Source organism: Coregonus clupeaformis, chromosome 36 (genome assembly GCF_020615455.1).
Source record: "Coregonus clupeaformis isolate EN_2021a chromosome 36, ASM2061545v1, whole genome shotgun sequence".
Lineage (NCBI taxonomy): Eukaryota > Metazoa > Chordata > Actinopteri > Salmoniformes > Salmonidae > Coregonus > Coregonus clupeaformis.
Genome location: NC_059227.1, coordinates 3,501,298 through 3,522,518, shown reverse-complemented (window position 1 = coordinate 3,522,518; position 21,221 = coordinate 3,501,298). Strand labels below are relative to the sequence as shown.

Genomic DNA, 21,221 nt, shown 5'->3' with positions numbered 1-21,221 from the left:
AATGTTGATGATGTGGTTGTTACCGACAGGGAGCACATGGCTGAGCTCAATATGCAATAAGTGACTAGAATGACGTTGTAAACAACAGCCAACTTTCCGGGACATAGACATGTCTTTTATGGGCAGAAAGCTTAAATGATTGTTAATCTAACTGCACTGTCCAATTTACAGTAGCTATTACAGTGAAAAAATACCATGCTATTGTTTGAGGAGAGTGCACAACAACAAAACACTTTTATCACGGCAACTGGTTTGATACATTCACCTCTGAAGGTAAATAATGTACTTACATTCAGTAATCTTGCTCTGATTTGTCATCCGGAGGGTCCCAGAGATAAAATGTAGTGTAGTTTTGTTTGAAAAAATCAATTTTTATATTCAAATGTAGGAACTGGGTTCTACAGTTTCACCTTCCTGCTGTCTCTGGCTCCACCCCCACTCAACCATCTAGAGGTGTGAAGGTTCGTGTGTTTTCTGTAGGGAAGCTAATGATTTACATTTACGTCATTTAGCAGAGTGACTTACAGGAGCAATTCAGGTTAAGTGCCTTGCTCAAGGGCACATCAACAGATTTTTCACCTAGTCAGCTCAGAACCAGCAACCTTTCGGTTACTGGCACAACACTCTTAACCACTAAGCTACCTGTCATGTATGACTACCATAGCATTTTTGTATGTTCTCTATAGTTATGTACTTGAAAATGTATAAATGTACCATTTTGGGACATTTGGAACAGCTCCTGGCAAACTTGATACAAAATATTGTGTGTAGTGATGTCATTTTTCACTGGATCAGTCTGAACCTTTGCACACACACTGCTGCCATCTTGTGGACAACATCTAAATTACATCTGAAATCCTACATCACTGTTTTATTGTTTGTATTATCTTTTACCAGATCTAATGTGTTATATTCTCCTACATTCATTTCACATTTCCACAAACTTCAAAGTGTTTCCTTTCAAATGGAATCAATAATATGCATATCCTTGCTTCAGGTCCTGAGCTACAGGCAGTTAGATTTGGGTATGTCATTCTAGGCGAATATTGAAAAAAAGGCTCAGATCTTTAAGAGGTTTTAAGTCAGGATTCCTATTTGACTCAGCCATGCCTCCTTGCCCGTCCGACATTTCCTTATCTCCCAGCCCTTCTAACGCGACTAGCCCCCATGCTCCTTCCTTTTTTGCCCCGCTACAAAGTTTCTCCCTGCAGGCGGTCACTGAGTCCGAGGTGCTGAAGGAGCTCCTTAAACAAGACCCCAAAAAAACATCTGGGTCAGATGGTTTAGCTCCTTTCTTCTGTAAGGTTGCAGCCCCTATCAGGAAGGAATTTGTAAGTCCCTCTGGATAAGAGCGTCTGCTAAATGACGTAAATGTAAATGTAAATGTATCATCGCCAAGCCTGTCTCTGACCTTTTTAACCTGTTTCTCCTCTCTGGGGAGGTTCCCATTGCTTGGAAGGCAGCCACGGTGCGTCCTTTATTTAAAGGGGGAGATCAAGCTGATCCTAACTGTTATAGGCCACTTTCTATTTTACCCTGTTTATCAAAAGTGTTGGAAAAACTTGTCAATAATCAACTGAATGGCTTTCTTGATGTCTATAGTATTCTCTCTGGTATGGAATCTGGTTTCCACCCAGGTTACGGATGCGTCACTGCAACCTTAAAGGTCCTAAATGATGTCACCATTGCCCTTGATTCTAAGCAATGTTGTTATGCTATTGTTATTGACTTGGCTAAAGCTTTTGATACGGGGGTCTTTGGCCTGGTTTACCTCTCTCAAAGAGTGCAGTGTATAAAGTCAGAACGTCTGCTGTCTCAGCCACTGCCTGTCACCAAGGGAGTACCCCTAGGCCCCACGCTCTTCTCAATTTACATCAACTCAGCTGGCCCCTCCCTGGATTTTGTGTTAAACGCTCTACAACAAAGCTTTCTTAGTGTTCAACAAGCTTTCTCAGCCCTTAACCTTGTTCTGAACACCTCCAAAACAAAGGTCATGTGGTTTGGTAAGAAGAATGCCCCTCCCCCCACCGGTGTGATTACTACCTCTGAGGGTTCAGAGCTTGAGGTAGTCACCTCATACAAGTACTTGGGAGTATGGCTAGACGGTACACTGTCCTTCTCTCAGCACATATCAAAACTGCAGGCTAAGGTTAAATCTAGACTTAGTTTCCTCTATTGTAATCACTCCTCTTTCACCCCAGCTACCAAACTAACCCTGATTCAGATGACCATCCTACTCATGCTAGATTACAGAGATGTAATTTATAGATCGGCAGGTAAGGGTGCTCTCGAGCGGCTAGATGTTCTTTACCATTCGGCCATCAGATTTGCCACCAGTGCTCCTTACAGGACACATCACTGCACTCTATACTTATTTATAAAACCCTCTTAGGCCTCACTCCCCCCTATCTGATACCTACTGCAGCCCTCATCCTCCACATACAACACCCGTTCTGCCAGTCACATTCTGTTAAAGTTCCCCAAAGCACACACATCCCTGGGTCGCTCCTCTTTCCAGTTCGCTGCAGCTAGCGACTGGAATGAGCTGCAAAAAACACTCAAACTGGACAGTTTTATCTCCATCTCTTCGTTCAAAGACTCAATCATGGACACTCTTACTTACAGTTGTGGCTGCTTCGCGTGATGTATTGTTGTCTCTACCTTCTTGCCCTTTGTGCTGTTGTCTGTGCCCAATATCGTTTGCACCATGTTTTGTGCTGCTGCCATGTTGTGTTGCTACCATGTTGTTGTCATGTTGTGTTGCTACCATGTTGTTGTCATGTTGTGTTAATACCATGCTGTGTTGCTACCATGTTGTTGTCATGTTGTTCTGCTGCCATGTTGTTGTCATGTTGTGTTAATACCATGTTGTGTTGCTACCATGTTGTTGTCATGTTGTGTTAATACCATGCTGTGTTGCTGCCATGTTGTTGTCATGTTGTGTTAATACCATGCTGTGTTGCTACCATGTTGTTGTCATGTTGTGTTAATACCAAGCTGTGTTGCTACCATGTTGTTGTCATGTTATGTTAATACCATGTTGTGTTGCTACCATGTTGTTGTCATGTTATGTTAATACCATGCTGTGTTGCTACCATGTTGTTGTCATGTTATGTTAATACCATGCTGTGTTGCTACCATGTTGTTGTCATGTTGTGTTAATACCATGTTGTGTTGCTACCATGTTGTTGTCATGTTATGTTAATACCATGCTGTGTTGCTACCATGTTGTTGTCATGTTGTGTTAATACCATGTTGTTGTCATGTTGTGTTAATACCATGTTGTTGTCATGTTGTGTTAATACCATGTTGTTGTCATGTTATGTTAATACCATGCTGTGTTGCTACCATGTTGTTGTCATGTTGTGTTAATACCATGCTGTGTTGCTACCATGTTGTTGTCATGTTATGTTAATACCATGCTGTGTTGCTACCATGTTGTTGTCATGTTGTGTTAATACCATGTTGTGTTGCTACCATGTTGTTGTCATGTTATGTTAATACCATGCTGTGTTGCTACCATGTTGTTGTCATGTTGTGTTAATACCATGCTGTGTTGCTACCATGTTGTTGTCATGTTGTGTTAATACCATGTTGTGTTAATACCATGTTGTTGTCATGTTGTGTTGCTACCATGTTGTTGTCATGTTGTGTTAATACCATGCTGTGTTGCTACCATGTTGTTGTCATGTTGTGTTAATACCATGTTGTTGTCATGTTGTGTTAATACTATGTTGTGTTGCTACCATGTTGTTGTCATGTTATGTTAATACCATGCTGTGTTGCTACCATGTTGTTGTCATGTTGTGTTAATACCATGTTGTTGTCATGTTGTGTTAATACCATGTTGTGTTGCTACCATGTTGTTGTCATGTTGTGTTAATACCATGTTGTGTTAATACCAAGCTGTGTTGCTACCATGCTGTGTTGCTACCATGTTGTTGTCATGTTGTGTTAATACCATGCTGTGTTGCTACCATGTTGTTGTCATGTTGTGTTAATACCATGTTGTGTTAATACCATGTTGTTGTCATGTTGTGTTAATACCATGTTGTGTTGCTACCATGTTGTTGTCATGTTGTGTTAATACCATGTTGTGTTGCTACCATGTTGTTGTCATGTTGTGTTAATACCATGTTGTGTTGCTACCATGTTGTTGTCATGTTGTGTTAATACCAAGCTGTGTTGCTACCATGTTGTTGTCATGTTGTGTTAATACCATGCTGTGTTGCTACCATGTTGAGTGGTGCAGTGGTCTAAGGCACTGCATCGCAGTGCTAACTGTGCCACTAGAGATCCTGGTTCGAATCCAGCCTCTGTCGCAGCCGGCCGCGACCGGGAGACTCATGGGCGGCGCACAATTGGTCCAGGGTAGGGGAGGGAATGGCCGGCAGGGATGTAGCTCAGTTGATAGAGCATGGCGTTTGCAACGCCAGGGTTGTGGGTTTGATTCCCACGGGGGGCCAGTATAAAAAATATATAAAATAATATGTATTCACTAACTGTAAGTCGCTCTGGATAAGAGCATCTGCTAAATGACTAAAATGTAAATGTGATGTGTGTTTTGTCCTATATACTGTATATATACAGCCCCTGTCCCCGCAGGAGGCCTTTTGCCTTTTGGTAGGCCGTCATTGTAAATAAGAATTTGTTCTTCACTGACTTGCCTAGTTAAATAAAGGTTAAATAAATCAATAAAATAAAATGATCATATTATTTCAGCTATGGACTACCTATCAGATATGAAATGATTTGTCGCCTTTCAAACAGGTTGATAACTTGTAGCTACCAGTGGAGGCTGCTGAGGGGAGGAAGGCTCATAGTAATGGCTGGAATGGAGTCAATGGAATGGTATCAAACACATGGAAACCACATGGTTGATACCATTCCATTGACTCCATTCCAGCCATTACAATGAGCCATCCTCCCCTCAGCAGCCTCCGCTGGTAGCTACACAATTCCTTTCCATTTATGGTCCCCTTTCTCATGTGCTAAATAGTCATCGCTGAGGAAGGCCCTGCGGGATGAGGATGATGATGATGATTTGATGAGGAGCTCCTTGATGAAGACGAGGATGAACAGTGTTAGACACACACAGGACAGACGGGTGAACATGGACTGAAGGCAGAGAAGCAGCTGAACTGGTTCCTCTCTAACCCTCCTAGGTCGATGCTGCTGGTGGCTAACCCTCCTAGGTCGATGCTGCTGGTGGCTAACCCTCCTAGGTCGATGCTGCTGGTGGCTAACCCTCCTAGGTCGATGCTGCTGGTGGCTAACCCTCCTAGGTCGATGCTGCTGGTGGCTAACCCTCCTAGGTCGATGCTGCTGGTGGCTAACCCTCCTAGGTCGATGCTGCTGGTGGCTAACCCTCCTAGGTCGATGCTGCTGGTGGCTAACCCTCCTAGGTCGATGCTGCTGGTGGCTACTGTCCATACCAAGCTGGTGGTCATAGAAATGCTCTAGCCTGGTCTCAGATCTGTTTAGTCTGTCGTGCTAACTCCTAATGTGTGACAGTTGTCATGCCGTGATACCATAGCGGTTGGCTGTACATAGGAGTTGGCTACATAGCACAAACAAACCGAAGCTAACCTTTGGCTGATTGTCAGAACAGAAATAGTGAAACTTCAATGTGCTTGAAAATTACTCTAGGAATTGTTGGCTTTGTTACAGGAAAGATAGAAAGACAATATTGTCGTGGTTGGCTTGTGTGGCACCTGAATGCGAGGGCAAGCGGTTGTGTATGATTTTATGGTTATGACAGTGATGTAACTTACACTTGGTTTTCAGGTTTGAATGAGTCAATGTTTTCCCCCTAACCTTATTCTTTCAATAAAGTTATTGTTTATTAACATTATATTACGTCTGTATGGTCTTTCCTGTCTCTGTCTGTTTGTCTCTGTCTGTCTGTCTGTCTGTCTGTCTGTCTGTCTGTCTGTCTGTCTGTCTGTCTGTCTCTGTCTGTCTCTGTCTGTTTGTCTCTGTCTGTTTGTCTCTGTCTGTCTCTGTCTGTCTCTGTCTGTCTCTGTCTGTTTGTCTCTGTCTGTCTCTGTCTGTCTCTGTCTGTCTCTGTCTGTCTCTGTCTGTCTGTCTCTGTCTGTCTCTGTTTGTCTCTGTCTGTCTGTCTGTCTCTGTCTGTCTCTGTCTGTTTGTCTCTGTCTGTTTGTCTCTGTCTGTCTCTGTCTGTCTGTCTCTGTCTCTGTATCTATGAATAGCGGAGTAGAGTTATTTTATCTCTCCAGACTCAACCCTGTCAACCAATATCTGCTGGACTGATGATACTGTATATTCAATTATTTGATGGTCAGTTGGGAGCAATAACTTGATTCTAATCAAGAGAAGCTGTTTGGGCCAAAGGAACAACCCAGTTGTTACTACCTGGTTATTGGCACATCCTCCCCCTTATGAACACTGACAATGTGGAAAACCTCACTTCTCATCTAAAATAAAAATAAAAAAGCCAAATTTTTACATCCTGTACAACATAAAACCACTAGAATCAAGCACCAACACGCTTTAATCAGGGCTGTTATTTGGACAAGGTTCCATGATTTAAAGATGCACTAATGCAGAAATCGCTCTGCCATTTCCTGGTTGCAAAAATGTCAGTGAATGTGACAAACAAGCAAGTATAGTGTAGAGAATCATTGTATCATCTAAAACGCTGTGAATTTTTTTTTTTTTTTCATAACCAAAATATCGTTTTGTCAGCTGTTTGAAGCTGATGTACAAAACCGAAAGCAATAGACGCTAAAACGAAATGTAAGAACGGGAAGCGTAGAAATAGCGCACATAGAACAGATCTACCGCTTCTTAGACTTGACAGATCCAGAAAGTGACATATTGCAGCTTCAATGAATTAATAGACAGGATTCCATCTGGATTGGGATTGGGATTGGGTCCTCTGTCTGTAACACAGGGGATTGAGTAGGGCAGTTGCTCAGACTAAAATCCCTGCCTGTGCAGCGTCTGTCTGTCTGTCTGTCTGTCTGTGGTGAAAAAGCTACACGTTCATTCCAAAAACACAGCCAGGGCTCGGGTTTCATCCACTCACACATGTCCTTTATTTCTGTTGTACAGGTGTTGTGAAGTAGGCTACTGTCACATTGAACATACACAAATAATTGAAGGTACAAAATTGAGTGGTTTAGGCCTACAATGATGAGATGCCTTTACATTGTCTAGTACAGTCCGTTGTGAAAAGATTATGAGAATTCAGAGGGGAAAATGTGGACAAATGGTTACTACAAACGATGACAAATGGTTCGATTTTAGTCATTCAATGTTGTTTTCAGTTCATATGCTTTGCTCATGTTGGTTTATTTTCCATACTGAGAGATTGAGAGGGGGAACCCATTATTATGACGTTGCACAGGGAAACCATTTGAACAGTTATATTTGAACAAAAATATATGCATAATTTAGCCTACACATCTCATTGGAAACACGTATCAAAAATAGGACAACAAATCTCTGTGCAAGGTGGTCTAGCCTATTCTCTCTGGCGCAGCTCTCCCGCTGTCTGTCTCTGTGTTTGTGTGTCTGTGCGCTGAAGGCATAATTTTGCTTCCGTAACCTATCACCCAGATCTGCCGTTGTGCAGTCTCAGTGCAGACGGATATCTAGCGCTGTTGCCAGCTGTCGCACTCGGCATTGCTCCACCATCCGAACACACGTAGCCACAGCCGCACGGCGCGCATCCAACCATCCATTCCTCATCCAACCCCCCCTTTCACTGGCAGACAGCAAGGCAGACCCTGTGGAGACGTCTGCTTCACTCACTCTCCAAACGGGACACAACAGTCTCCATCGCTCTAACGGTAAATATCATAATGTTTTATTTATTTTTTAATAGGATAGCAATACTGTTTATAACATATTGATAACGATAATGATGGTTTACTTTTGATGCATATTTGGGCATGTTTGCAGTCGGAGGGGATTTCCTAATCGTTCTGTGTTGCCAGGTAGGATAGGATATGTTTTTTTATTGAGTTCATCAGTGTTGTTTTCAGATGTCTGTTTTCTTTTCGCTATTACAACGCATGACTTCGGACTAAAACGAACATTGAAATATTGTAGGGAAAATTATTCAACTTCTTAATTCAAAAAATTAAGCGGATATTACTATATTTCCAATCTCCATCGCTCCGGCAGAAACTCGTGTCCGAAAACGTTGTCAGAAAGGGGTGTGTGCCCTGGAAAGCAGCTCTCAGCCAATGAGCGCCCTTCTACTCCACAGTAGGGCTGTTGTTTACTAGTGGAAGTGAGCTCCTATTAGACGAGACAACTATACCTCCGGGGTCTTTGCTAGCCTATCAGCGCACGTGATGCCTTTTAAAAAATAAATCTATGGTTTAAAAATCGTAAGAAATGCTGCCACAATGTAATGTATGGATGTAATCCGTTAGATTAAAACATAAATGGGATATTGTGCACCACTCAAGCCACTCAGGCGTCCACATACTGGCCACTGCTGCTGCATGGTTACAGTCAGACAGAGGGGTGTGTGCAGCGAGGGGTGTGTGACCTTAAAAAAAAAAAAACACTCTCATTACAGGGTGATGTCATTGGTTGTGTGGTTGTCTTTTTTCTTTTAAATAGCTACAGAGGTTTTGTTTTCACAACATCACTCCTTTATTGTGTGGAAACTGTAATTCCACATGCAGATGCTGATAATAAACATGTAATTACCAAGTAATTGTGTAAATAAAACATTTTCCATTGTGATTTACATTTCAAGACATTGTATATGATTTATATGCACAAACAAAAATCCCATTATTGCTTATTTTCTTCCAATGAAGAGATGGCTTTTATGCTATGATCCTTCTTCTTGAACTAGGATGATAAAATAGCATAACTTTTATTCTTATAGAACTTCATGATGTAGCATAGATAAATCAAGGTCTATTTTATTCTGAGGTCCTCCAGCCTCCTCCAGCCTCCTCCAGCGTCCTCCAGCGTCCTCCAGCGTCCTCCAGCCTCCTCTCTGTAGAGAGTATAGACCCTGTGTGTTGAGGGCCTGTAAAGTGTAGACAACCCCCACTACCGGCAGCAGCACCATGGCAGCTATGAGACCAGAGGAGAGGACCCCTTCTTCAGGACCACAGTCATGTCCCGCTACGGCAGCAGGACTCCAGACAGACACCAGGCAGCCCGGGGCAGAGATACAGGAGACGCTGGTAGGTGGACCCATACACGCAGAAGAAGTTGAATGATTAAATTGATTCTTCTTATTTTTAATATTTTGTGGCTAACTGCAATTATTTTCACAGTTTTACTGCACGGGTGTCGTTGTCTCAACTGTGCCTCCCTCCCTCCCTTTTCGGAGTCTCCCCCCCATACCTTATCATCTGCACCTCTGTCCCCATGTCTGTCTGCAGATGTACGCAACCGTTCAAAAGTTTGGGGTCACTTAGAAATGTCCTTGTTTTCTAAAGAAAAGCATTTTTTTTTTGTCCATTAAAATAACATCAAGTTGATCAGAAGTACAGTGTAGACATTGTTAATGTTGTAAATGGCTATTGTAGCTGGAAACAGCTGATGTTTTAATGGAATATCTACATAGGCGTACAGAGGCCTATTATCAGCAACCATCAGTCCTGTGTTCCAATGGCATGTTGTGTTTGCTAATCCAAGTTTGTAATTTAAAAAGGCTAATTGATCATTAGAAAACTCTTTTGCAATTATGTTAGCACAGCTGAAAGCTGTTGTGCTGATTAAAGAGTCAATAAAACTGGCCTTCTTGAGACTAGTTGAGTATCTGGAGCATCAGCAATTGTGGGTTCGATTACAGGCTCAAAATGGCCAGAAACAAATAACTTTTTTCTGAAACTCATCAGTCTATTGTTGTTCTGAGAAATGAAGGCTATTCCATGCGAGAAATTGCCAATAAACTGTCTCCGGGATGCACAGACACTGGACAGAGGAAGATTGGAAAAAAGTGCTATGGACAGACAAATCGAAGTTTGTCGTGTTCGGATCACAAAGAAGAACATTTGTGAGACGCAGACCAAATGAAAAGATGCTGGAGGAGTGCTTGATGCCATCTGTGTCACGCCCTGGCTCTGGGGACTCTTAAATGTTGAGCCAGGGTGTGGATTTGCTATGTTTAGTTTTTCTATGTTTTTGTTCTAGATCGTTTAGATCTATGTTGGCCAGGGTGGTTCCCAATCAGAGGCAGCTGTATCTCGTTGTCTCTGATTGGGGACCATACTTAGGCAGCCTGTTTGGCACTAGTCGGTGTGGGATCTTGTTCCGTAAGGTTTGTTTTGTATTAACCTAGGACTTCACGTATCGTTTGGTTTGTTGTTTTGTTCGTGGTGTGTACTAAATAAAATGTACGCTTATCACGCTGCGCCTTGGTTCGTGTCTTCATCCGGTAACGATCGTGACAGAAGATCCCACCATAAGAGGACCAAGCAGCGTGCCCAGGAGGAGAAGATGGCGATGTCCCAGGTGGGCAAATGGTGGTCTTGGGAGGAGATATTCGCGGGCAGAGGGCCATGGGCAAAGGTAAATGCCCAGGCAGGAGAGGAGAAACGGCGCCAACCGCGCCGAAGACGGACACGCGAGAGGCAACCCCAAGAAAATGTTTGGGGGGGGGGCACACGGCGTGGACGACGGGGCAGCAGGAGGCAGCTACAGGGCGAATCTGCGGACTAGGAGAGGAGGCCACCAGGTTACGGGGGCTATTGGTCATGAGGGAGAAGGAGAGTGTAGAGGCACGGCGAGAGGTACTGGTTAGGCAGCAGAGGGAGCGGAGGTTTATAAGGAAACCCAGTCCCGCTCCTCGCACCAAGAAAGTGGTGTGTGTCACCAGTCCGGTCCGGCCCGTTCCTGCTCCCCGCACTAAGTTAGTGGTGCATGTTCCCAGTACGGCCCGACCTGTTCCTGTCCCTCGCACCAAGCCTGTGGTGCGCGTCGCCGGCCCGGTCCGGCCTGTTCCTGCTCCCCGCACCAAGCCAGTGGTGCGCGTCGCCAGCCCGGTCCGGCCCGTTCCTGCTCCCCGCACCAAGCCAGTGGTGCGCGTCGCCAGCCCGGTCCGGCCCGTTCCTGCTCCCCGCACCAAGCCAGTGGTGCGCGTCGTCAGCCCGGTCCGGCCCGTTCCTGCTCCCCGCACCAAGCTAGTGGTGCGCGTCGTCAGCCCGGTCCGGCCCGTTCCTGCTCCCCGCACCAAGCCAGTGGTGCGCGTCGTCAGCCCGGTCCGGCCCGTTCCTGCTCCCCGCACCAAGCCAGTGGTGCGTGTGTCCAGTCCGGCACGGCCCGTGCCTGTTCCACCGGTGCCTGGTCTGGCACCGGTCAGCTGCTCCACTCCAGAGCCAGAGCAATCCGCTCCACCGGGGTCCGGTCCAACTCCAGTCAGCGGATCCACTCCAGAGCCAGAGCAATCCGCTCCACCGATGTCCAGTCCAGCTCCGGCCAGCGGGGCCTGACCAGACCAGGGGCGCAACGGGGGGTGGAGAGAGAGTGGTGGTCATGCCCGGAGCCGGATCCGCCTCCGAGGTGGAATGCCCACCCGGCCCCTACCCTGTTGTGTTTGTGTGGCGCGGTCGCAGTCCGCGCCTTTGGGGGGGGGGGGTACTGTCACGCCCTGGCTCTGGGGACTCTTAAATGTTGAGCCAGGGTGTGGACTTTTCTATGTTTAGTTTTCTATGTTTAGTTCTAGATCGTTTAGATCTATGTTGGCCGGTGTGGTTCCCAATCAGAGGCAGCTGTAGCTCGTTGTCTCTGATTGGGGACCATACTTAGGCAGCCTATTTGGCACTAGTCGGTGTGGGATCTTGTTCCGTAAGGTTTGTTTTTGTATTAACCTAGGACTTCACGTATCGTTTGGTTTGTTGTTTTGTTCGTGGTGTGTAATAAATAAAATGTACGCTTATCACGCTGCGCCTTGGTCCGTGTCTTCATCCGGTAACGATCGTGACAATCTGTCAAGCATGGTGGAGGCAATGTGATGGTCTGGGGGTGCTTTGGGGGTGGTCAAGTGGGAGATTTGTACAGGGTAAAAGGGATCTTGAAGAAGGAAGGCTACCACTCCATTTTGCAACGCCATGCCATACCCTGTGGACAGCACTTGATTCGAGCCAATTTCCTCCTACAACAGGACAATGACCCAAAGCACAGCTCCAAACTATGCAATAACTATTTAGGGAAGAAGCAGTCAGCTGGTATTCTGTCTATAATGGAGTGGCCAGCACAGTCACCGGATCTCAACCCAATTGAGCTGTTGTGGGAGCAGCTTGACCGTATGGTACGTAAAAAGTGCTCATCAAGCCAATCCAATTTGTGGGAGGTGCTTCAGGAAGCATGGTGTGAAATCTCTTCAGATTATCTCAACAAATTGACAACTAGAATGCCAAAGGTCTGCAAGGCTTTAATTGCTGCAAATGGAGGATTCTTTGACGAAAGCAACGTTTTGAAGGACACAATTATTATTTCTATTAAAAATCAGTATTTCTAACCTTGTCAATGACGATATTTCCCACTCATTTTGCTATATTTCCTATTCAAACTCATTTCATGTATGTTTTCATGGAAAACAAGGACATTTCTAAGAGGCCCCAAACTTTTGAATGGTAGTGGACCTGTGTCTCTGACTCTCTACCTCTGTCTCTCTGCAGGTGGACATGCAGTGCTGCCTGTGTCTCTGACTCTCTACCTCTGTCTCTCAGCAGGTGGACATGCAGTGCTGCCTGTGTCTCTGACTCTCTACCTCTGTCTCTCAGCAGGTGGACATGCAGTGCTGCCTGTGTCTCTGACTCTCTACCTCTGTCTCTCTGCAGGTGGACATGCAGTGCTGTCTGTGTCTCTGACTCTCTACCTCTGTCTCTCTGCAGTTGGACATGCAGTGCTGCCTGTGTCTCTGACTCTACCTCTGTCTCTCTGCAGGTGGACATGCAGTGCTGTCTGTGTCTCTGACTCTCTACCTCTGTCTCTCTGCAGGTGGACATGCAGTGCTGCCTGTGTCTCTGACTCTCTACCTCTGTCTCTCAGCAGGTGGACATGCAGTGCTGTCTGTGTCTCTGACTCTCTACCTCTGTCTCTCTGCAGGTGGACATGCAGTGCTGCCTGTGTCTCTGTCTCTCTGCAGGTGGACATGCAGTGCTGCCTGTGTCTCTGTCTCTCTACCTCTGTCTCTCAGCAGGTGGACATGCAGTGCTGCCTGTGTCTCTGACTCTACCTCTGTCTCTCTGCAGGTGGACATGCAGTGCTGCCTGTGTCTCTGACTCTCTACCTCTGTCTCTCAGCAGGTGGACATGCAGTGCTGCCTGTGTCTCTGTCTCTCTACCTCTGTCTCTCTGCAGGTGGACATGCAGTGCTGCCTGTGTCTCTGACTCTCTACCTCTGTCTCTCTGCAGGTGGACATGCAGTGCTGCCTGTGTCTCTGACTCTCTACCTCTGTCTCTCTGCAGGTGGACATGCAGTGCTGCCTGTGTCTCTGACTCTCTACCTCTGTCTCTCTGCAGGTGGACATGCAGTGCTGCCTGTGTCTCTGACTCTCTACCTCTGTCTCTCTGCAGGTGGACATGCAGTGCTGCCTGTGTCTCTGTCTCTCTGCAGGTGGACATGCAGTGCTGCCTGTGTCTCTGTCTCTCTACCTCTGTCTCTCAGCAGGTGGACATGCAGTGCTGCCTGTGTCTCTGACTCTCTACCTCTGTCTCTCAGCAGGTGGACATGCAGTGCTGCCTGTGTCTCTGACTCTACCTCTGTCTCTCTGCAGGTGGACATGCAGTGCTGCCTGTGTCACTGACTCTACCTCTGTCTCTCTGCAGGTGGACATGCAGTGCTGCCTGTCTCTGACTCTCTACTTGGTGTTTCTTTGCAGGTGTACATGCAGTGCTGTGGGCAGGAAGCCCCTAACATGACAGAGAGCAACGGCCATAGGAACATTATGAATATGAACCATCAGGTCCCGGTCTTCGTGCCCCAGGGGAGGACTGAGGGGGGCTGGACCCACCCCTCGGCTCCCCAGCAGACTACAACTCCCACAATGCCCTCCTGCCCCGTGTCTGCCCCTTACAGGTAAGCTCTGTCTATGTGGGCATCCTTCAGCCTAAAGCTGAACTTCACCTTGTCACACGACCTTACAACGTTAACTGTTATCTTGGTACTCCTCAATGGAGTCTCCGTTCTTCATCTGCTCTTCTTCTTTGAGTTGTCTCTGTAAGTGGAGATAGACATCTGAGGGACCATCATTCATCACTCAAAGCCCCCCACCCCCAAAAAAAACACCACCTCTTCCATGTTATCCTCAGTTTCTAGAGCCCAGAGTCAATTCGTTCTCCGTTCTTCATCTCCTCCTCTGCTTTGAGTTGTCTGTTTAAGTGGAGATTGTGGTCGTTGCTCCAAGATAAGTCCATGTTGTAATTATTTTCCCCCTCTACTCAGTTTCCGGAGCCCAGGGTCGGTGGAGATGGATGAGATCATGGCAGCCATGGTTCTGACCAGTCTGTCCTGCAGCCCTGTGGTACAGAACCCTCGTCAGAGTCAGAATGACCCGGTACCAGGTAAGTTAGTCAATAAATCAGAACCATCTCTCTCTCTCTCTCTCTCTCTCTCTCTCTCTCTCTCTCTCTCTCTCTCTCTCTCTCTCTCTCGCTGAGGGCTTGATAATTGAGGGCTTGATAGTTCAGGGCTTGATAGCTGACGAGTTGAATCAGGTGTGCTAGTGTAGCCGGCTCGGTCTGTTCGTTGCCGACTACTGCGTTGTGTTCCGGTGCACTGAAGACAAGACGCTGGCGTACTTGAAGGCACTTTATTGTGTACAACTCTCTCAATCTGTTCAACATCAAAGAGAGAAAATGTTCAAAACTCTACCCTCGACCAGAATCCGCCTCTCCCAGCCGAGTACAATGCAGACTCAATATAATCACATTCAAAAATACAAGGAATAAAATACAACATCATTGGAAAATAAACATTGCATCTGGTGTATATCTTATGTATGTGTCATATTCATGTTATCTCTGCCAAAAACTCTGAGCTTTTAGCCTTTACATTAATACTGTGCAACATGACATAAACCATCTTTCAAATGGGTAATACATACAGTAATATGCACGAAGCAACATGTAATCCTTCACATTTGAGCTTTTCAGTGCCATTAAACACTAATCAATACATGAAAACATTTTAAATGAACACATTTTTAACCTGATATAGGGAATACATACCTGTTCAACATCAAAGAGAGAAAATGTTCAAAACTCTACACTCGACCAGAATCCGCCTAACATAAAAAGAACAACGTGAGCTTCATACAAGAGGATAGAATGATGATTGCTAACTTACAGCTAAACAGAACACGAGGTTAGCTAAGTTAGCAATTTCTCAACTCTCAAAAATGGCAAAATTCACGACACAGCTTGATTAAATGTACGTACACTCATCATATAATATACATACAAGTTACTATGTGCACTGAAACGTTTTAGTTTTAACAGGTATATCAAGTTTATGTCACGCCGAAGTGAATACATACCTCTCCCAGCCGAGTACAATGCAGACTGAGAAAAGCATGACCTCCCTCCGCATATAACCAAACCAACTCTAGAGGGCGCACTTACACAACTAACTCTCCCAATATCTGTAGACTACACGAAATGCTGAACAATACAATATTTTGGTGAAATCAACTCACAAAATAAAATAAAAATAGAAAATGAACGGTTGCAAAAATCTGTAATTCTTTGACCTGTTACATTCACCCCTCTTTAATTTCACCAAAATCCTTCACACTTCGAGGGTGGAAAATAACCAAAAACATATAGAATAAAACTCTTGTCCACTTGGTCCAAGATAGCCCTGGGACTCCATTTCCCATATACAGCGTATAAAGCTACTTACAAAGTAAGTTAAAAGAAAACAGCAGTTGATCAGGCTACTGCCCTTCTAGTGAATATGATGCCTTATACATCATATGAAATCTTGGAACACTTTCCCTCCATTATGAACATCTCATGACTCAGGTCATACTACTGGTAATAAAGAAAAATATCTTAATCTCAAAAATGTATCTAAAATAAAGAACGGAAAGACAGTGACCTTCTGACTCCTGTAACAAAACCCTTGGTGAGTGGTTTTTGCACCATGTTCTCTATCAAGCGATCGACTGCCTTAACAACCCTGCCAGTACGTGTTCTGACAACCTGACTTTCAAACCCTTGTACTTGAGGGGGTATCTGACTATCAATCAGTGTAACAGGTGAATTGACGTCCGAAGACCCTGTCTCATCTAAGTCAGGAACATCAATTGGGGCAACAGAGTCAGTGTCAGTCATGTGCAAATCAGGGGGTCACTGGAATCCGACAAGTCTCTCACAGGTGAGTATTCATTTTCCCCTTGGCCTCTGACCTCTTTAGACTGGGCTCTCGTGGGTGTCAGTTGAACAGACTTCCTGGACAGAGAGTGGGGCGTCTCATTCTCCATCTCAGACTCATCAGCTTCTCCAATAGACTCAGAGTCAGAGGATGCGTTTAACCACGAACATGTACGGTCCTCAGAAGCGTCTACTGCTAGGCCACTCAAAGCATCAACAGAAGGAGGCTGAAACTCACTGGCCACATCCGAGGCAGCTCCATTCGTCTCTTCATCGCTTAGTTCTGGCATGGGCAAGAAGCTCACGTCCAACATCAAATTCCGATGAACAACTTTTGTTTTCCCACTTTCGTCTCTGACTTTGTAAACGTGAGTCTGAGGGTTCCGGTCTATGATGGTATACATAGTGGCTTCCCACTTATCCGCTAACTTCCTCTTCCCTCTCTCTGCTTTATTAGCTAACAAAACTCGGTCGCCAACGTTCAAGTGGGTTCCACGAACTCTCTTGTTGTAGCCATCAGCTTGATGTTGCTGTCCTTTCCTCGCATGCTGCTGAGCTATGTCGGCAGCCACATGGAGGTTCGCCATCAGTTTCTCTGCATAGGTCTTATAATTCACCACGACTGGATCCCTCAAGACTTGTTTGAAGACCATGTCTACTGGGAGTCTGGGCACTCGACCATACATCAAATAGAATGGAGGATATCCAGTTGTTTCATGAGTGGTGGCATTATACGCAAAAGTCAAAGTCTGTATCTGTTGGGCCCAGTGTTGCTTAGCTGTCAGGGGTAGGGCACGCAACATACTGCCAAGTGTCCTATTGAACCTTTCGGTTTGCCCATTTCCCATGGGATGGTATGCTGTTGTGTGTGTTTTCTTAATCCCTGTGAGGCTGAGGAGTTCAGCTATGAGTTTGCTTTCAAAATTGGCCCCTTGATCAGAATGTATTCGCTCTGGGAAACCGTAGATGCAGAATACGTTATCCCATAACTTCTTCGCTATTTGCTTTGCAGTTTGGTTTACGCAGGGAAAGGCATGAGCCAATTTTGTAAAGTGGTCTGTTATGACTAACACATCGACAGATCTTTGCTTACAGTCCTCAGCACTCCAAAAATCAATGCACACCAGCTCCATGGGTGCCGAAGTGCGAATGCTCTCCAAGGGAGCTCGGGCAGCTGGTTCAGGGGTCTTTGCAAGGATACAGCGTTGGCAGCATTTCACATATTCCTTGATGTCTCTTCCCATTTGTGGCCAGAAGAAACGCTGTCGGGCGAGGTGTGCTGTTCTAGCCTGCCCTTGATGCCCAGCGAAATCATGCACACCAGCGAGAGCTTTGGCCTTCAAGCTAGCAGGCAGCACAAACTGATACCTCTTCTCTCTGCTTAATGGGTCTTTGGTTACCCTATATAGGACTCCGTCCTGGACTTTTAGATGATGCCACTGCTTGCACAGTGTCTGGGTCGTAAGAGCTAACCTCCTCCTCCCTCGCCTAGGTGGTGGCTCACCCCTCTGAATGAGTGGCAGGACTTCCCTGATAACTGGATCTATTTCCTGGCTGTGCCTCAGCTCGCCCGATGGAGAGGGCTGGAAGTGTGTCTTGTCCTGAGGGCACCGCCTGGGGAAGAACATTGAGAAACTGTGTTGCTCTTATCTCTGCTCCCCTTTCCCACTCTACATGAGCTTCACAAGCAGATTTCACATGAGAGGGTTCTTGACTGCCGGCCAGCCTGTCTTGAGTGGGGTCCATAGTTACACAGCACCCTGCATCAAGTGCCTGGAGACACTGGGTCTTACTCCGGAAGAGATCTTGGACTTTCTCCTCTTTGGTTCCCTCCGCCTCGGCCAAAAGACTTCCATAGGGCTCACTGATCAACCTTTGGCTCACTGATTTAGCAAACGGATCTCTACTCAGGGCATCTGCCACAATGTTCTTTACCCCAGGAATGTGTTTGATACTGAAGGTGTAGGGGGAAAGCTTTGCCACCCACCTCTGTTCGCAAGCGTCAAGTTTTGGTTTGGTCATTATATAGGTCAAAGGATTATTGTCGGTCCACACTTTAAAAGTGTGGCCTTTCAACCAGTGGCTGAATTTTTCACAAACACTCCATTTGAGCGCCAAGAACTCCAGTCGGTGAGCAGGATACCTCTTTTGTGAGCCAGTGAGGGTCTTGCTGGCAAAGGCGATCGGGCGTGCCTTCGTTTCTCCTTCTGGTATCTGGGACAGAACTGCCCCAAGGCCATCAAGAGACGCATCAATGGACAAAACCAAGGGCTTAGTAAAGTCTGGATGGCTAAGGACCACACAATTCAGGAGCTTCTCCTTAAGGCCGGCGAAAGCGGAATCGCAGTCAAGGGTCCAATCCGCAGGTTTGAGCTTTCTGTAGACTCCCGCATTCTGACTGTACTTCCCGGCCTTTCCTCTCCGTTTCTGGCCAGCTGTGAGAGCAAACAGGGGTTTTGCGATGGAGGAGCAATTTGGTATGTAGTGTTGGTAATAAAATACCATCCCCAGGAACGACTTCACTCTGCGAACTGAAGGAGTGCAGCCATCATCTTCCATCAAGTCCCTCTTTGACATTTTGGTGATGACCTCGACCTTCTCTGGGTCAACAGCAACACCGTCACTGTCAACGATGTGTCCGAGAAACTTCACAGATCTCCGCAACAGATGGCATTTTTTTGGACTCAACTTTAGATTGTGCTCCCGTAGCCTCTGGAAAACAACCTCTAATCTGCTGAGGGCCTGCTGTTCATTGGGGGCAAATATCAAGAGATCATCTAGGTAGCACAAGAGACTGCTGAAGTTAAGATCGCCAAAGATACTCATCATCATCCTCATGAAGGACGCTGGACTGTTGCAAAGCCCCTGTGGCATTCTGTTATACTCGTGCAGGCCTAATGGTGTTGTGAAGGCGGTATACTTTTTGTCCTCCTCATGCATGGGCAAGTTATAAAATCCAGACGTGAGGTCCATGGTGCTGAAGACAGCATTACCGCCAAGGGCAGCCAAGCAGTCCGATTGATGGGGCAAAGGATGAGCATCCTTGATAGTTCTTGCATTCAGCCATCGAAAGTCTGTGCATATCCGGAGGTCGCCATTTTTCTTCCAAACCATCACGAGTGGAGAAGCATATTCACTCATTGATTTCCGTATGATTTCCTGTTCCTCCATCTCGGTGAGAACTTGGCGCAGCTTTTGATAGTGGGCTGGCGGCACTCTGCGATATGGAAGACGGAAGGGACGGTCGTCAGTGAGGCGGATCCTATGGGCAAAGCCCTTGGCTTCTCCACAGTCAAGATTATGCTTTGAAAATATATCCTGATATTTCTCCAGCAATGTCACAAGTTGGAGCTTGGTGGAGGGGCTCGCTTCACAATGATCAATGTCGACATTTCCTAGACCAGACTTCTGCAGTCTGTCTTTCAGGTCACCGTTGTCGTCCTGTTTCACATGAGTCACTCCAACAGAGCCAGCATCACTCTGACAGGAACCCTGGAACAGTGTGAGATCTTCAGCTGCAACACAAGTAGAGACGTCCGCAAGCTTGCTGTTCCTTTTCAGTGTGAGTGGTTTGTCTGAGATATTAGTGACTTTCATGGGAGTCCAGCCATCTCCCCCATAACGGTGTTACCACTCTCCCCACCATAATGCCCCGAGGCACACACCTGGAGGTTGTAGGCTCCACCATAACTGTACTCCCAGGTGACTTGGGTATATTACTTGGCAGTCTTCCCCACAGCAGGTACTCTTGTTTGGGAAGGAGAGTCACCGCCTGAGTTAGCTTCACTGTCCCTACTTTTCCTGGGACATCTTCACCCCTCCATCTTGTGAGACTGGTCATCATTTCTAGAAACTGTTCGCCGTCTGGAGACCCTTTTGTGTTGCTCGAGATAAGTGTCCAATAACTGTTCTCGTTTTTCAGCTGATGCAGTACACGTTTCAACATGTTGGTGCCTACTATTATGTCGTCTTTCTGACCAGTGATCACCAGAACTGGGACCATGCACTTCACCCCATACAGACTTAGTTCCATGTCATACATGCACTTGGGGCGCACTTGTACTCCTCCACAGCCAACAAGGATGATATGCTGTGAGAGTTCTTGATGTGGGGTCAAGACGCTATCCGATAGTAGTCTCTGCTCTGCCTCTTCACTTATCGTGCAGGCCATTGAGCCTGTATCGAGGAGCCCTTGCAACTGAGCACAGCCATTAACTGTCACCGGTGCGTGAAATAACTCACTGAACGTCTCAACTCTGTGAATATTCTGAACAATTACCGTGCAATTATCAGACATTGCTTTACAGACATTGACATACATCTCCTTCAATTCTTCACTTTCTTCAAGGGTTGAATCTTCAACGCTCACACATCCCCTTTCCGTATGTGAGCTATCTAGTTTAAACTGGCTCCCACTTGCTCAGAGTTAGATGGTGTGTGCGCTAACTGTGGCTGAGCGTTAATTCTTGGCCGGCGCTGTTGGCATTCTCTCTTCCAGTGGCCGGGCTTGTAACAGCCCATACAGAGGTTCGCCTGTCTACAGTGTGCAGTAGTTGAATGTTCGGCAGACTGACAGACTTTACATCTACTCTGAACAATGGCTGCTGGCCCCCTGCTTGGTGGCACGACTGCTGTTGTGTGTGCCGTCTGCTCTAGCACACGGTCCAGCAAGCCAATGAGAGACTGCATGCAGATGCTCTCTGTCTGAGGAGAGGATGGAAGCCCCATTGCCTTTGGGTAACCAGTAAGGTCTGTTGGGTTTTCAGCAGCGACTGTCTCTGTGGTTAATGCCTGAGCATGTGCACCAATGTTCTTTGGCCGATAAGATTTGGCTTGACACATTGTTCTAGCCTCTCTCTGATGTTCAACGAGGTGTTCATGAATCTCATTTGCTGTCCA

At 46.2% G+C, this 21,221-nt stretch overlaps 1 protein-coding gene across 4 annotated transcripts in view; it reads left to right on the top strand.

Moving 5' to 3' along the window:
• Positions 1-7,498: 7,498 nt before the first annotated feature.
• The window catches only part of LOC121552200 (zinc finger protein 395), a 31,408-nt gene continuing 17,685 nt past the window's right edge, over positions 7,499-21,221 (top strand). For 2 of the 4 annotated variants that reach the window (XR_006657837.1, XM_045211232.1), the window contains exons 1-4: positions 7,503-7,817; positions 8,932-9,182; positions 13,829-14,025; positions 14,392-14,510. Coding sequence is in view for 3 of the 4 variants with exons in the window: in XM_045211232.1 (XP_045067167.1) it covers positions 9,063-9,182; positions 13,829-14,025; positions 14,392-14,510 (436 nt within the window). In the remaining variant the exon portion in view is untranslated. Of the gene's footprint in view, positions 7,818-8,922; positions 9,183-13,828; positions 14,026-14,391; positions 14,511-21,221 lie in introns of all 4 variants that reach the window. The other 2 variants (XM_045211234.1, XM_045211233.1) reach the window with 2 other exon arrangements.